At 37.7% G+C, this 15,588-nt stretch overlaps 1 protein-coding gene across 8 annotated transcripts in view; it reads right to left on the reverse strand.

The window, feature by feature from the left end:
* Positions 1-15,588, reverse strand: part of GRM7 (glutamate metabotropic receptor 7) — an 896,695-nt gene that overhangs the window by 470,016 nt on the left and 411,091 nt on the right. The window contains exon 4 of one of the 8 annotated variants that reach the window (XM_081528175.1): positions 2,404-2,440. The exons of the other annotated variants lie outside the window; for them this stretch is intronic. Coding sequence (XP_081384301.1) covers positions 2,404-2,440 — 37 coding nt within the window. The remainder of the gene's footprint in view (positions 1-2,403; positions 2,441-15,588) is intronic. 8 annotated transcript variants of the gene reach the window in all.

Here is a 15,588-nt window from a genome sequence, read left to right on the forward strand (position 1 = left end):
CAGAAGAAAGTCTTCCCCTCCCTCACTGAGGAGTGTATATTTAATGCTTTATGCCAGATAATGCTTCTTTTAAAAGAAAAAAGAAAAATTAAAGTATAGTTGATTTACAACATTGTGTTAGTTTCAGGTATACAGCAAAGTGATTCAGTTATATGTATATGTCTTCTCTTTCAAATTCTTTTCCCCTGTAGGTTGTTACAAAATATTGAGTATATTTCCTTGTTCTCTACAGTAGGTCTCTGTTGGTTATCTATTCTATTGGGATTAACGAGCACAAAGATAATGCTTCTTTAAGCACAAGACATAAGAAGGATGCTGGGTCACATTAGGGTTTTCATCTATGTGACTAAAGCAGGTGGCTTTGTGTAAACACTTCTCATGTCCCAGGAGATGACTGAATTATTAACAGTAAAGTAGTAAAGTCGCTATTGAGTTTTCCAAGGGTTTGGATAGAACAAGACATGTGAAGTGAATTCCTCCATCTTCCAATTTACTAGTTGCCCTTGGAGAAATCTTGTTTGCACTCAATTTTCTTTAGAGGATTCCCACAAGAAGTCAAGTCACAAACCAGGCCATCAAGTTTGGGAAATCAGTACTTCCTGAGTTCTCAGGTCACTTAAGAGTGTGAAGAATTTACTGCAACAAATCTCTCCCAATAGGTCAGTCTATCATTTGCAAATGAAATATGGGTTTATTGACAAGATTATTTTGACATATCTAATTCACCACCTTCCACATTATCAACCACTCTAGCTTTGATGGGGTGCAAGGCTTCCATCAGGAGTCAGGAAACAGATCCTTCTACAACCATTTCATAAGTTTTAGTCAAAGTTGTACCTGATAAAGCCTAGGTCCTGTTCTAAGATGGGGCTGTTAGTATTAAACCAGGATGACATTTTGTTTTTCCTTCAATGCCTTTGCAAATATACTTGTTTTTAGTGACATACTCATTTTTTATTGTGATTTGATACTAGAAATGAACAATTTTTCATTTTTAAAGCCAGAGTATATTCAAAAGATAAGCAAAAATCACACTGTAATGATCCCAATCTAAGAAAGAAGAAAGGAAGAGACATGCATGCAGATATTCTCAAATTCTAGAAAGAGATATGATGCTGCTGCTAAGTCGCTTCAGTCATGTCCGACTCTGTGCGACTCCACAGAGGCAGCCCACCAGGCTCCCCCGTCCCTGGGATTCTCCAGGCAAGAACACTGGAGTGGGTTGCCATTTCCTTCTCCAATGCATGAAAGTGAAAAGTAAAAGTGAAGTCGCTCAGTCGTGTCCGACTCTTCGCGACCCCATGGACTGCAGCCTACCAGGGTCTTCCGTCCATGGGATTTTCCAGGCAAGAGTACTGGAGTGGGTTGCCATTGCCTTATCCAGAAAGAGATATGAGTGACTAAATAAAACATGACCAGTTTTTAACACGACCAGATTTATGTTTTGGGTCACAAAGTGGAGAAAAAATGAGTAAAAGAGGATGAGGCATCACGGCCATCTATTATTGCATATGCAAAGGGCTACTGAAATTACACAAATGAAATAAAAATTTATGAGAAGTCTATGTTTCATGCATAAAAATAAAACTGAGGTTTTTGAAGCAGCTGGGCCTGCCATGTGATTGCTTTTGGTAGGCAGAGCTACAGGTGAGTGTCAGAGCAATACACACAAGGAAAGAATTAAGGGAACAAATGTTTCCACCCAGAGCACAGTAAGTCAGCAATCACACAAACCTCAAGTTTATCGATTTTCCCAACAATGCCAAATTACATCCTGAAATGTGATTATACAAAATACAGTGCAATCAACCAGTGTTTAAATGTTTAATGCACAATATTAAGAAAATGCATGTAATCTTGTAACAATGAATATGGGTTTTAATTTAGGCTGAACCAAGCAATCACCTTTGTGATGATGTGAACTCCAAGCTTTGAGCTAGCTCTGTTAAATTTCCTTCCTTAAAGGGGAAGGTACATGTTGTATGTTACTCATATACCTTAATTAGAGACTAGGGTCAGATCTAGATTGCTACTTTTTTGACAGTGTTGTGAATTAGAATCGAATGAATGCACAGATCATTCGTATCTAAAGAGATGTTCTATATTCACACATAATGTGGATTCAACTCATGTTACTTGTGAACGACACATAGAGATTTCAGTTTTGAACCCTGTATCCACACCAAAATCAACTGCAAGCTTCAGGAATTACTCAGAGATAAATGGGAAGAAGAAAATACCATGAAACGAGATGATAAATAGAAAAGTGGCCAAGACATTAAAAAAAAAAATCAAGAATCTTCTTTCCTTTCAAACCAAAGTTTGAGTTGTTTTATCAAAAAGGGGTTAGCATTGACATATATACACTGATATATTTAAAATAGATAGCCAATAAGCACTTACTGTATACCACAGGGAACTCTTCAGTATCCTTAATAACCTAAATGGGAAAATAATTTGAAAAATAATAGATATATGTATATGAATAACGGAATCACTTTGCTGTACACCTGAAACTAACACGATATTGTAAATCAACTATAGTTCAATATGAAATACAGATTAAAAAACAAAAGAGGGTTGACATCACACTTCAATTTTAAAAAGCAGTGGACTATGTGGAAGCTGTGTGTGTGCTCAGGTGCTCAGTACTGTCTGACTCTTTGCAACCCACTGGGCTGAGTAGCCCGCCAGGTTCCTCAGACCATGAGATTTTTCAGGCAAGAATACTGGAGTGGGTTGCCATTTCCTCCTCCGGGGGGTCTCATCCCTGGGTATCCTGCGTCTCCTGTAGCGGCAGGCAGATTCTTTACCACCGAGCCACCTGGGAAGTCCCAGGTGGAAGTAAGGGTCAGCTAAAATTTCAGCGGCTGTACAGTACACACTGGGTCCTGCCTGGCCCTCAGGGATATAAGGACTTACCTGGATGTTGTAAGCATATGTACACTGCACCTTACAACATTTCACCCAAAATTCTGCTACTATCTGTACATTTTTAGACTATCTCTCCTTATGATTTACAGTCATGTGCTTTTGCAAGGGCAAGTACACTAATAATCCTGGGAGGTTTGCTATGCATTATTCCCTACTTGGTGTTTAGGTATGACCTTCATTCAATAAAATAACCCAAGAATACTACAGGATGAATCAAAGGAATACTGAAATGGGGTGGTGCAAATGGTCAGGCAATAAGAGATTCACTATTTGTAGGGAATCGCAACAAGAAACAACTGCAAGTTATCTGTGTGCCTTTTTTTTTTTTTTTTTTACAAGCTTGGGCTAGCAATTCTAAACAATGGCAGGAAAAATATGCTCCCCTCTAAAAAACTTTGGTCAACCTAAACGAGGATCTGTCAAACTTTTTTTGTGAAAGGTCAGATAGTAAACATTTCAGACAATGTAGGTCACAGGATCTCTGTTGCAGTTACTCAATTCTACTCAACTTAGCATAAAAACAGCCATTTTCCCTAGACAATATGTTTTAAAAAAATGGTAATTTAAAAAATAATTATAAAAATAGACAGCTGAAAAACTAACCCAAAGGTCAAAGTTTACTGACCACTCTTGGTCTAATTTCTAAACACTGCAGTAACTGTTGAGTTTTGGTAGTATATACATAAGCTTCAAATGAGTGCAACTTTTATCATTTATTCTTTTTTAAATAAATTTATTTATTTTAGTTGGGGGCTAACTACTTTACAATATTGTAGTAGTTTTTGCCATACATTGACACGAATCAGCCATGGGTTTACATGTGTTCCCCCTCCTGGACCCCCCTCCCACCTCCCTCCCCATCCCATCCCTCTGGGTCATCCCATTGCCCCGGCCCTGAGCCCTTGTCTCATGCATTGAACGTGGAATGGTGTTCTGTTTCACACATGACAACATACATGTTTCAATGCTATTCTCCCAGAACGTCCCACCCTCACCTTCTCCCTCAGAGTCCATAAGACTGTTCTATGCATCTGTGTCTCTTATTCTGTCTCGCATATAGGGTTATCATTACCATCTTTCAAATTCCATATATATGCATTAGTATACTGTATTGGTGTTTTTCTTTCTGGCTTACTTCACTCTGTATAATGGGCTCCAGTTTCATCCATCTCAATAGAACATTGCCTATATAGAACTGAACTCAGAGAATCCCCAATTATGCATCCGCTCCTGACATACGGAGATTCAGTCACACATACATGTACGCATTTCAGGAGTAAGTTCATTACAGCTAGGAATCATCCAAGTCACATTAGGCATAGTTCATGCCTCCAATTCCTCTGAAATGAAGTGAAAGTCGCTCAGTCGTATCTGACTCTTTGCAACCCCATGGACTATACAGTCCGTGGAATTCTCCAGGCCAGAATACTGGAGTGGGTAGCCTTTCCCTTCTCTAGGGGATCTTCCCGACCCAGGAATCAAACTGGGGTCTCCTGCATTGCAGGCGGATTCTTTACCAACTGAGCTATCAGGGAAGCCCTCCAATTCCTCTAGCATTGCATATTCTCAGATTTAAAAAGTGCATTTGTAATAATAACAGCAGGATGATTGCAGACATGAAGAACCATTACACTTAATCCTTCAATTCTGTTAATTGTTGTAAAGCAATGGATTCATGTCAGTGACTGTTATCAGTCACCATTTTATCTAATTTTATAGAAACAAAATTTCAGAAAGTGTTACAAAATATGAGATACATTAATGATTTGTTTTTGCAAACATATTTCAGGGGAAAATCTCCAAATGCAGAAACATTTGAAAAATTCATATCAAAGAAGTACAGAACAACTGATGTTCTGACAACTTTTGGAATTTCATGAATTTTGCATTTCATGGTTATCTATAAGAGTTTTACTATTTGTGTATTTATCGCTTCTTGTGGGGAAAAAATCTTTTTGAAATAAAATTAGTAAAAAGGGCTCTCTGATCAACTTTGAACAAATTCAGATTAACAAATCTGGTTAAGCTGTCTAATGAACATGAATATGCAAAGAAGATCAATTTTTACAAAATAGTTAAATTCACTAAAGTTAAAGCCTGGAAACAGAAACTGGGGTGCTATTTGTTATTGCAACAGGCCAACAGATATGGACATTAAGGATTTTTTCTTTTAGTAAAAAAGATGATGCATTTAAATTTCATCTTCTCTTACTGTTTTTCTATTCTATACTGTAATTTTATTTGTACATTTGTTTATTACAAGCCTGTGTAGACATATGAACTGCAATAAATTAAGATTTTTACTGCTAGAATTTTTTCATTGTTACTATTATTCATTTCATGATTATTATTGAAAATAATTTTGTCATGCAGAGGAAAAAGTCATTAGAAATTTTGTGAGTGTCAAATAGGCTAAGAACACTGAAGGTAAACAGCACGTTTCTTTCAAAAATGGAGGAAAAGATGAGAAAGTGATTTTTCCAAGAGTAGCTGTGAGGTAAATTAAGTCTGATTTCAAAAGTAAATTTATAGGTACTTGAAAAGATACTCAACATCGCTAATTATTAGAGTAATACAAAGCAAAATGCAACAAGGTACAGCCTCACACTGGTCAGAATGGCCATCATTAAAAAGTCCACAGATGACAAATGCTGGAGAGAACGTGGAGAAAGGGGAACTCCTCTTCACTGCTGGTAGGAATTTAAGTTGTTACAGTCACTTTGAAGAATAGTATGGAGGTTCCTTAGGAAACTAAAAATAGAATTATAACATGACCCAGTGATACCACTCCTGGGCATAAATCTGGACAAAACTATACTTTGAAAATACACATACACCAAGACACAGAAATAATTGAAATGTCCATCGACAGATGAATGGGTGAAGAAGATGTGGCATAATATATACAATGGAATACTACTCAGCCATAAAAGAGAATGGAAATATGCCATTTGTAGCTACATGGTTGGACCTAGAGATGATCATACTAAGTGAAGTATGTCAGAAAGAGAAAGACAAATATCATATGATAACACCTATATGTGGAATCTCAACTATGACACAAATGAATTTATCTATGAGATAGAAACAGACTTACAGACATAGAGAACAGACCTGCAGCTGCCAAGGTCAGAGATGATGTGGGAAGGTTGGATTGGGAGTTTGGGACTAGCAGATGGAAAGTATTATTCATGGAACAGATAAACAATGAGCTCCTATTGTAAAGCAGAGATAACTATATTCAATATTTTATGATGAACCATAATGAAAAAGAAAAGTAGGTCTAATTATATAACATAAACATCCCACTACATCATAAATGGAATATAAACAGAATATAACAATGGCTATGACCTGGAGCAACCTGAGTTACAACATGGAAAGCCAGCCCTAGGTTTCCTAGCCACTGTGCTATTGAGACTTGATTAAATATGAATTGCAATAAAGAGACAGAAGGATGTCACAACTTATAAATGCACCTGGTCCAACCTTTCCCAAACTACATCTCTCTATTCAAAACAGATGCCATAGCACTTCCTATTAATTACATAATACAGTACTGATTTTTCAAAAATCTGTCCATTTTGACTGTTAGCATCAGTTCTATGCACTAGTGTACCGATCTGAGTACACACACACACACGACATACCCACATACACATATCACATACATGTACCACATTCAATACACATAACACATATACACACACAGATATCACAAGCACACACCTATGTATACTCACACACACACACCACACATACTACACAAATATACATCACACACCATCACCACACACACACCATACAGTCTCACTCCTGAAGCCAAATATTCTGGTATTTTGGTAATCTGTATTTCATGACTATGTGTATCTGTGATTATGAGTTTTGTGATTTCTACTTAGCTAATTAAACCTAGGGAAATTAGTGTGTTTCTCTCAGTTTCCTTCAAAGTTCATTTTTCTATCACAACTTAATTGAGTTATTAGGCTGCAATAGAGACAAATTAAGATTTCCAATTATGTTCTCCTTCCTCAGAAAGATACTGACACCGTAGTTCCAGTTATATTTGAACTGTCACTTTACAAAGATATATACAGCACTTTTAATTACAAGACCTAATCTTCTGAATTGGTTTTATTTGTATGTTGCTGGAATCAGCTTTCATGTAAAATTGGTTTTATTAGAATTTTAAAATAAAATTTAAAAATTTTAAACCCTATTTATTTCTTCTAGAACCCTATTTTTTTTCTTTTAGAAAAACTGCTGAAGTGGTTTCTGTATGTCAATAATTCTCTTTCTGAAATTTTTAACTTTCAGGAAAAATCCATATGTACAATTTTGAAGAATCTTTCAGTGATTTTGGCTCCAATAAGTTACATTTGTGTAGATACTCCTCTGAAATGATACTCTGGATAAAAGTATTTCTGCCAACTAATGCCCCAAAGCCTTTAAACTCAACTCTTATTTATACAATGAAATGCCTCTCCAAACTCTTCTCCCTGGTTGGTTTGCATTTAACAGTAAAGCTTAACTTCAAATTTTCTCTCTTTTTTTTTTTTAAGAATCAAAAGTGCTCTTTCATATCCATTAAATCAAGATCCCCATGAGACATGGGGCTTCTCCTTCCAATACTATATGTTTGCATACAATTTTGGTGTTTGTCTTTATTTCCTATTAATATTAATAATAATAACTGAAAAATAAGATCCTCATCCAAACTTGAACTGAGAACTTAGTGTGTGCTAAGCTTTGCATCTAGCATTTCAAGTGCACTATCTACTTTAAATTCACATTTTTATGAGGCTGACACCACTCTTGCCTTCATTTAACAGATGTGAAAACTGAAGCATAAAGAAGTTAAAGAAAAAGACCCTTTTTCTGTGTTGTAGTCTACAGTATTAACATCTAACCCCGGCTGTCTGACCCTAGGACCCATGCTCTTGACATTTCCCACAACTCAGAACTTGGAATTAGAATAAAATCAAGGCCACAAAAAGTAAGTGGTTGGTACGGAGGAGCCTGGTAGGCTATAGTCCATGAGGTCGCGAAGAGTCGGATACGACTGAGTGACTTCACTTTCACTTTTCCCTTTCATGCACTGGAGAAGGAAATGGCAACCCACTCCAGTATTCTTGCCTGGAGAATCCCAGGGACGGCGGAGCCTGGTGGGCTGCCGTCTATGGGGTCGCATGGAGTCAGACACGACTGAAGCGACTTAGCAGCAGCAGCAGCAGGTTGAAGATGTGAATACAAGTTTTTCAATAAACCAATCAAAACTGAAACAGAAGAGTAAGCTAACTTGCCTACAATGAAAGGAATCTGAGATCAGGTCCAGTGATGAAAACAGTCTAAAAATCCAAGCCCTCTGTCTACTGGTTAATCCTTGGGCAGGATAGAAAGGAAGAAGGGAAATTCCTCTGGTCCACATTTCCCAAGTGAAGCTCCCTCTTCTGGGAGATGTGAACAGAAGAGTAATTTGGCAAACACATTTGGGGATTACTGCACAATATTTCTCCTTCTCAGTGTTTCATAATGTGACTTTAATATTACAAAGATTTTGACAAGTCCTGCATAAAAGACACCTTTTTAATTATGTTTAATCAATGTTGCTCAGATTTACTAGTTCACAGATCCTATTTGTGCAGGTAGCACAAGGATGCCCCAAAGATGTTCAATGCTTAAATCTTAGAAATGCTGATTAGGTTATATTTTATGGAAAGGAAAGTATAAGACTGTAGATGGAATTACGATTGTTAGGTAACTGACTCTGAGATCAGATTATCCAGTGGGCTCATCCTGGGTCACTGTATGAGAGGAAGAAGAAGAGTCAGAGAGAGTTGCAAACATGCTACACTATTGGCTTTGAAGATGGACCATGAACCAAGGAATGGAGTCAACCTCTAGAATCCGGAAAATAGAAGGAATCAAGTTCTTCTCCAAACTTCAGAAGGAAGACCGACTTGCAGACATCTTGGTTTTAGACACCTGAGACTCCTTTTGGACCTTGGACCTTCAGTACTATAAGATAATCCCTCTTGTTTTATATTGTTTTAAGTCACTGCTGTTAAGGTAATTTGTTACAGTGGTAAACAAGAAACTGATACACCATTCTCCTTGTAACACTGAATGTCAAACTTAATTTTGGAAATACAGATCTAGTCCATTATCCTGCCTTGATGAGACACATCTTAAAAGCTTGTGGAAAATGGAATTCTAATGTTTCAATGTAGTTTCTCTAAAATGTTAATGTGAACATGAATTGTGTGGGTGTGTTTTAAAAATACAGATTCTGATTCAATAGGTCTGGGGTGGGACCTAAAATTTTGCATTTCTGAAAACCTCCCAGGTGATACTGGTGCTGATGCTGCTGATTGATATTTACATTTATAGCAGCAAAGTTAAAAGTGTACCAAAAAAAAAAAAAAGAAACAAACAAACCCAAAACAACTTTAGCCTTCTTAGGAAAACTTTGGTAAAAGGAATCCCATGAAGTTTCAAACAGAAAATGCCTACCTGCAGATAAACAATCAAGGAAATAGATTTGTAAGTATTGCTTCATCCATCAATGTTTATGACACAGAAAAATTTCTACACAAAGGGGGCAGAGGAGAAATGTCACAATTCATCGGTGTCTCCTATTTCTAACAATTTAGAAACAATCTGCATCACTAATAAGACAAGAAGCATGAAGCACAAGAGGAGTTCTTATGAAATATTCTCAATTTGATCACAAAGCCACCTAAAATGACTGTTTAGCACTGTAAAAAGAATTAGATTTACACAGAATAAAATAAAAGATAAAATAAGACTCTAGAAGTTTCTGCCTTGTTCTCTTTTAAAAACTGTACTTTAAAACAAATTTTATCCCCAGTGTTTCATCCTTGCTTTAGAAACACTCAAGAGGATGGAACCAGAAAGCCTCATCAATTATCTTACCTCTTACCTGCCTGCAGGAGGAAAAAGGGCTTAAGTAATATTGAGGATGCCAAAGAGAACCATTCTCTGCTACCTTGCCAGCACAAAAAGAGCAGATGCTTTTTTTCTTTTTTCTTTTCAGAGTAAATTTAGTGTTCGTGAAAGGTGCCAAGTTAAAATCCCTAGAAACGAATGCATTCTCCTTACCTGAAAGTCTGGCAATGGTGATAAAAAGCTTTTTCATAAAACTGCTCAGTCCCACAGGAGAGCTCATTTCTGGACCATTTCTACTTAACTGGTCTTTAAATAAGGAGATAGAAATTACAAGCTCAACCATTAGCAAGCTGTCAATTGTAGGTACTTTAAAGATTAACTCAAAATACATTGTTCCATGACTTGAGAAACCTTTGTTTCAACATTACCACATGTGTACAGTGCTGTAGAACTTAGAAAGCACTCTATAATAACACTTACTGTAAACCATTTTCTGAGCTCTTGCTACGTGCCAGGCATGACAAGGCTTTGTATCAGGGCTTTACATGTTTTATCATATTTACATTTCATGACAGTCTATAAATAGGAATCATCGCTATTTTAATTTTGTAGATGCACAAGGCAAAATAGAGTCAACCACATACATCACCACATATGTTGCCTATGGTCACACAGCTAACCAGCAGAGGAGCCAGGACTTTAATCTAGGGTACGGTTCCAGAGAACATTCATTTCATAATTATATAAGATAACTGCTGTCACAATTAAAAAAGACATAAAATTGTCTAAATGATGAAACTGATACCTAGGGAGCATGGTATGCCAAATGTCATACACAGGAAGTCATATTTAAAGGCAGCATTCTGCCTTTCAGAGACCAAGGACTTTCCAACTGGTCCAGATACAGTGAGTCAGAATGCTACCTTTCACTAAGTTTTGCTGGTGTAGATAGGTTCAGCTTTTGCCCATAAGAATAAGAAAAGCTATGACAAACCTAGACAGTGTATTAAAAAGCAGAGACATTCCTTTGCCGATAAAGGTCCATATAGTCAAAGCTACATTTTTTCCAGTAGTCATGCCTGGATGTTAGAGTTGGACCATAAAGAAGGCTGAGCGTCAAAGAATCAATGCTTTCCAACTGTGATGCTGTGCTGTAGAAGACTCTTGAGAGTCCCCTGGACAGCAAGGAGACCAAACCAGTCAATTCTAAAGGAAACCAATTCTGAAGATTCATTGGAGGGACTGATGATGAAGCTGAAGCTCCAATACTTTGGCCACCTGATGTGAAAAACTGACTCACTGGAAAAAAACCCTAATGGTGGGAAGGACTGAAGGCAGGAAGAGAAGGGGATGACAGAGGATGAGATGGTTGGATGGCATCACCGGCTCAATGGATATGAGTTTGAGCAAGCTCCGGGAGACTGTGAGGACAGGGAAGCCTAGTGTGCTGCTGTCCGTGGGGTCACAAAGAGCCGGACACAACTGAGTACCTGAACAACAACATCAACAAGCCTTTTTAGAACTAATGAGTATACAAAGTGCTAAACTTTTCTGACTTTCCAATGAGACAATAAATTAAGTTTTAGTTTAACAGAGCAAACACACCTGTTGCTGATGGGACCATCCATGTCTCGGAAGAAACTCAGGCTGGTGAAGTTCCCGTGTTGTCATGAGGCCCCCTTCCTGGCACTGGACCAAGAGAGAAGTTTATAGGGAAGAACATGGGCCATGGTTTTCAGGACCAAGATAAACAGTCCAGATGTGACCATTTATTTGATAAAACTGATTCCCAGCAGGAAAACCCATAACCACAATTCAACAGGCATTTCATAGAAGCAGTTCTTTGGGTTCAATGAATATAAACCAACTAAAGCTTGCTTTCTCACTTACATACACCAGCACAGACACACACAGCAGGAAGTATGAAGTCCTGGAGAAGCATTCACACCATGGAAATGGTGTTTAGCTGAGTTTTACAGGAGTGGAGCTTAAAAGGCACGAAGTCAAGGGTGGCCACTCCCCACTTTCTCTTTGGGGCACACCTTACAGCTGCTTGCTGCCTTACCTTTCTATCTTCTTTCAACCTTATACTCCTATCTCCACAGAGAACTTTCTCTGCTTCCGCATGGTTTCTGGTCCCTCATAACATGAGCTTTCTTTCACTCATCTACAGAAGGCACTCAGCCTTCTTTAGGGTCCTTCTCTCTATATATAGTCATATAGCTTTGACGACACCTTAGCTTTCCCCAAAAACTAAATGACAGCTGTGTTTGATATGCCTTATTTACTTTGAAATGACTCAGTTTATATTTAACTCATTCAGCAAAGACCTGAGAATTCCCTGTTTTTCAATAATATCTTTTCTCCTAATATTCTTGCCAGTTCAACCTTACACTTTATCATGGCACATGCCATACATGCTTTGAGCTTGCTCACATACTTGCCTTACCAACTGGATAGTGGCAATATTATAGCAGCAATCACAACTTACTCATTGTATGTCCTTAACACCAAATAAATGCCTATGTAAATTGGTGTTCAGTAGATGCTTGTCAGATCAATAGTAAATGAATCCAAAAGTCTGTATATTAAATAATCAAAAGGTTAGAAAGAAGAATAGAAAAAAGGAAATGAGCTGGTCCTTTAAGAAGTTTAACAAGATGAATTAAAGCAATGATGTCACTCACTTCTTAAACATAAAATACTATTCAGTTCAGTTCAGTTGCTCAGTCGTGTCCGACTCTTTGCAACCCCATGAATCACAGCACACCAGGCCTCCCAGTCCATCACCAACTCTCGGAGTTTACCCAAACCCGTGTCCATCAAGTCAGTGATGCCATCCAACCATCTCATCCTCTGTCGTCCCCTTCTCCTCCCGCCCCCAATCCTACCCAGCATTAGGGTCTTTTCCAATGAGTCAGTTCTTCACATCAGGTGGCCAAAGTACTGGAGTTTCAGCTTCAATATCAGTCCTTCCAATGAACACCCAGGATTGATCTCCTTTAGGATGGACAGGTTGGATCTCCTTGCAGTCCAAGGGACTCAAGAGTCTTCTCCAACACCACAGTTCAAAAGCATCAATTCTGCGGCGCTCAGCTTTCTTCACCGTCCAACTCTCACATCCATACATGACCACTGGAAAAACCATAGCCTTGACTAGACGGACTTTTGTTGGAAAAGTAATGTCTCTGCTTTTAAATATGCTATCGAGGTTGGCCATAACCTTCCTTCCAAGGAGTAAGCGTCTTTTAATTTCATGGCTGCAATCACCATCAGCAGTGATTTTGAAGCCCCCCAAAATAAAATCTGACACTGTTTCCACTGTTTCCTCATCTATTTCCCATGAAGTGATGGGACCAGATGCCATGATCTTAGTTTTCTGAACGTTGAGCTTTAAGCCAACTTTTTCACTCTCCTCTTTCACTTTCATCAAGAGGCTCTTTAGTTCTTCTTCACTTTCTGCCATAAGGGTGGTGTCATCTGCATATCTGAGGTTATTGATGTTTCTCCTGGCAATCTTGATTCCAGCTTGTGCTTCTTCCAGCCCAGCATTTCTCATGATGTACTCTGCATATAAGTTAAATAAGCAAGGTGACAATATACAGCCTTGACGTACTCCTTTTCCTATTTGGAACCAGTTTGTTGTTCCATGTCCAGTTCTAACTGTTGCTTCCTGACCTGCATACATGTTTCTCATCAAGACAGATCAGATGGTCTGGTATTCATTCGGTTAATAATTATATATATATTTTCATTTACATGAACACTGGTTTGCTAAAGTAAGACAAATTATAGTTTGCTAAAATCACTTCAGTCGTGTCCAACTCTGTGCGACCCCATAGACGGCAGCCCACCAGGCTCCCCCATCCCTGGGATTCTCCAGGCAAGAACACTGGAGTGGGTTGCCATTTCTTTCTCCAGTGCATGAAAGCGAAAAGTGAAAGTGAAGTCGCTCAGTCGTGTCCGACTCTTAGCAACCCCATGGACTGTAGCCTAATAGGCCCCTCCGTCCATGGGATTTTCCAGGCAAGAGTACTGGAGTGGGGTGCCATTGCCTTCTCCTTAATTGTAGTTTGGGGTTTATCAAATTTTCATTTTAATCTTATATTTAGTTTAACCATGATAAAATTAAAGATAAAAACAAAATCAAACCAAGAGCCTAATATTGCTTAATTAACACTTTTATTTGGAAATTGCTTTAGGGCATCTTCTATTTAACATGACCTTATCATTTTAAGTATATCTTAAATATAGTTTTTATGCATCTTTTCACTGCTAACAATATTTTTGCTAAGTAAATCAAATTCCCTATAATATATAAATGCTATTGTAAACTTAATTTAGAAATCAAAATGCTATTCAATAACAACTGAAAGGCAAATATTAAAAAGAGAAGATATCAAAGCAAAAAGTGTTTGTCCTCACAATAATATATTACTTAGAATTCTTAATATCTTGAAAAATCATCAATTATTACTTTGTCTTATAATAGCCTAAGGAATAAAAAGAGATTCAAATATAACATATATGTATCACAATCATCTTTTTTAGCTAGTAACTATAAAAATACAAAACATCCCAATATCTTCCTGTCCATTTTCTTTCCTCTTCAACTTGTTCTCTCTCAACTTATTCCTTTTTAAAGTCTTATTAAAAGAAAACCATAATAACAAAGACAATGCAATGAAAATATTTAAAATGTATAGGAACAATTATTTCTTCTTAATGAATAGATATAGATCCAGACAGCTAGATTCATACCATTTGAACATTTACCCCAGGCCACTACTGACTGTTTCAGAATATCCATTCTGATCAAATGTGGCCAATAAGAGATACTCATCTTTTACAAAATAATGTGGATAGTAAATAGCAATAGATTCTGTTTTAAACAGTCATGGCAAAATAAAGCATTGGAAATCTCCTTCTAGCTCACACTTTTGTTCTGTTAGAAAACTGTCTGGTTCATGAAACCTAACATTCCAGAAGTCACTTATCCAGATTAGGGTGGCAAGCCAAAGACTTTATGTGGGAGAAAACATGAGGATAAAATTGGACTCTAGGGTTGTAATGGTTCCTTTTATGTGTCAAATTGACTGAGACTCGGGGTGCCTAGATTAAATATTATAATACATACACATGTATACATGTGCACTGCTTGTGTCTATATATTCACTGAAGCCCAAGCAATGAGATTGATCATGTGGTAGATTAAGCATCCTTCCTTTGACTGGACTAACTACGAATTGTAATATTGTTTTCATTGGTTCAAGTTCAAAACAAACAACCATTATAACAAAACCTAACTGTAAGCTAAGCTGGCAAGGCGCTGTACTTTTTTAACGGAGCAGGACCCTATGGCCCTTGTACCCCATCATGTCCTCTGCCTGCCTTTTGTCTGTGGAAAACTTTAGTTGAAGAATAAGTTTAATCAGAGAAGAGAGAAATGCAGAAAAAAAGGAAAACAGTGAAAGGAGACTCAATAATAATAATAATGTAGTCATTAAGCATAGTCAAGGACTTTTAGTTCTTTCTCAAGGTTACAGATACTATTCTGAACCACATCCTTTGAGCTGTCTTATAGATCCTAAAACACCAGGTGGAGAAGTTAACTACGTGAGGACCAGACTGTACCCAGAACACGAGCTGCCACAATTCTGAGAGTTGGCCTCAGACCAATGCTGACTGTGCTGTGTCTGCATGTAACAGGTCCCCCCCTTCCCACCCTCCCCTGCTCTAGTAAAG

The sequence above is a fragment of the Giraffa tippelskirchi genome, chromosome 9, assembly GCF_054371585.1.
Source record: "Giraffa tippelskirchi isolate mGirTip1 chromosome 9, T2T-mGirTip1v1.2.pri, whole genome shotgun sequence".
Taxonomy (NCBI): Eukaryota; Metazoa; Chordata; class Mammalia; order Artiodactyla; family Giraffidae; genus Giraffa; species Giraffa tippelskirchi.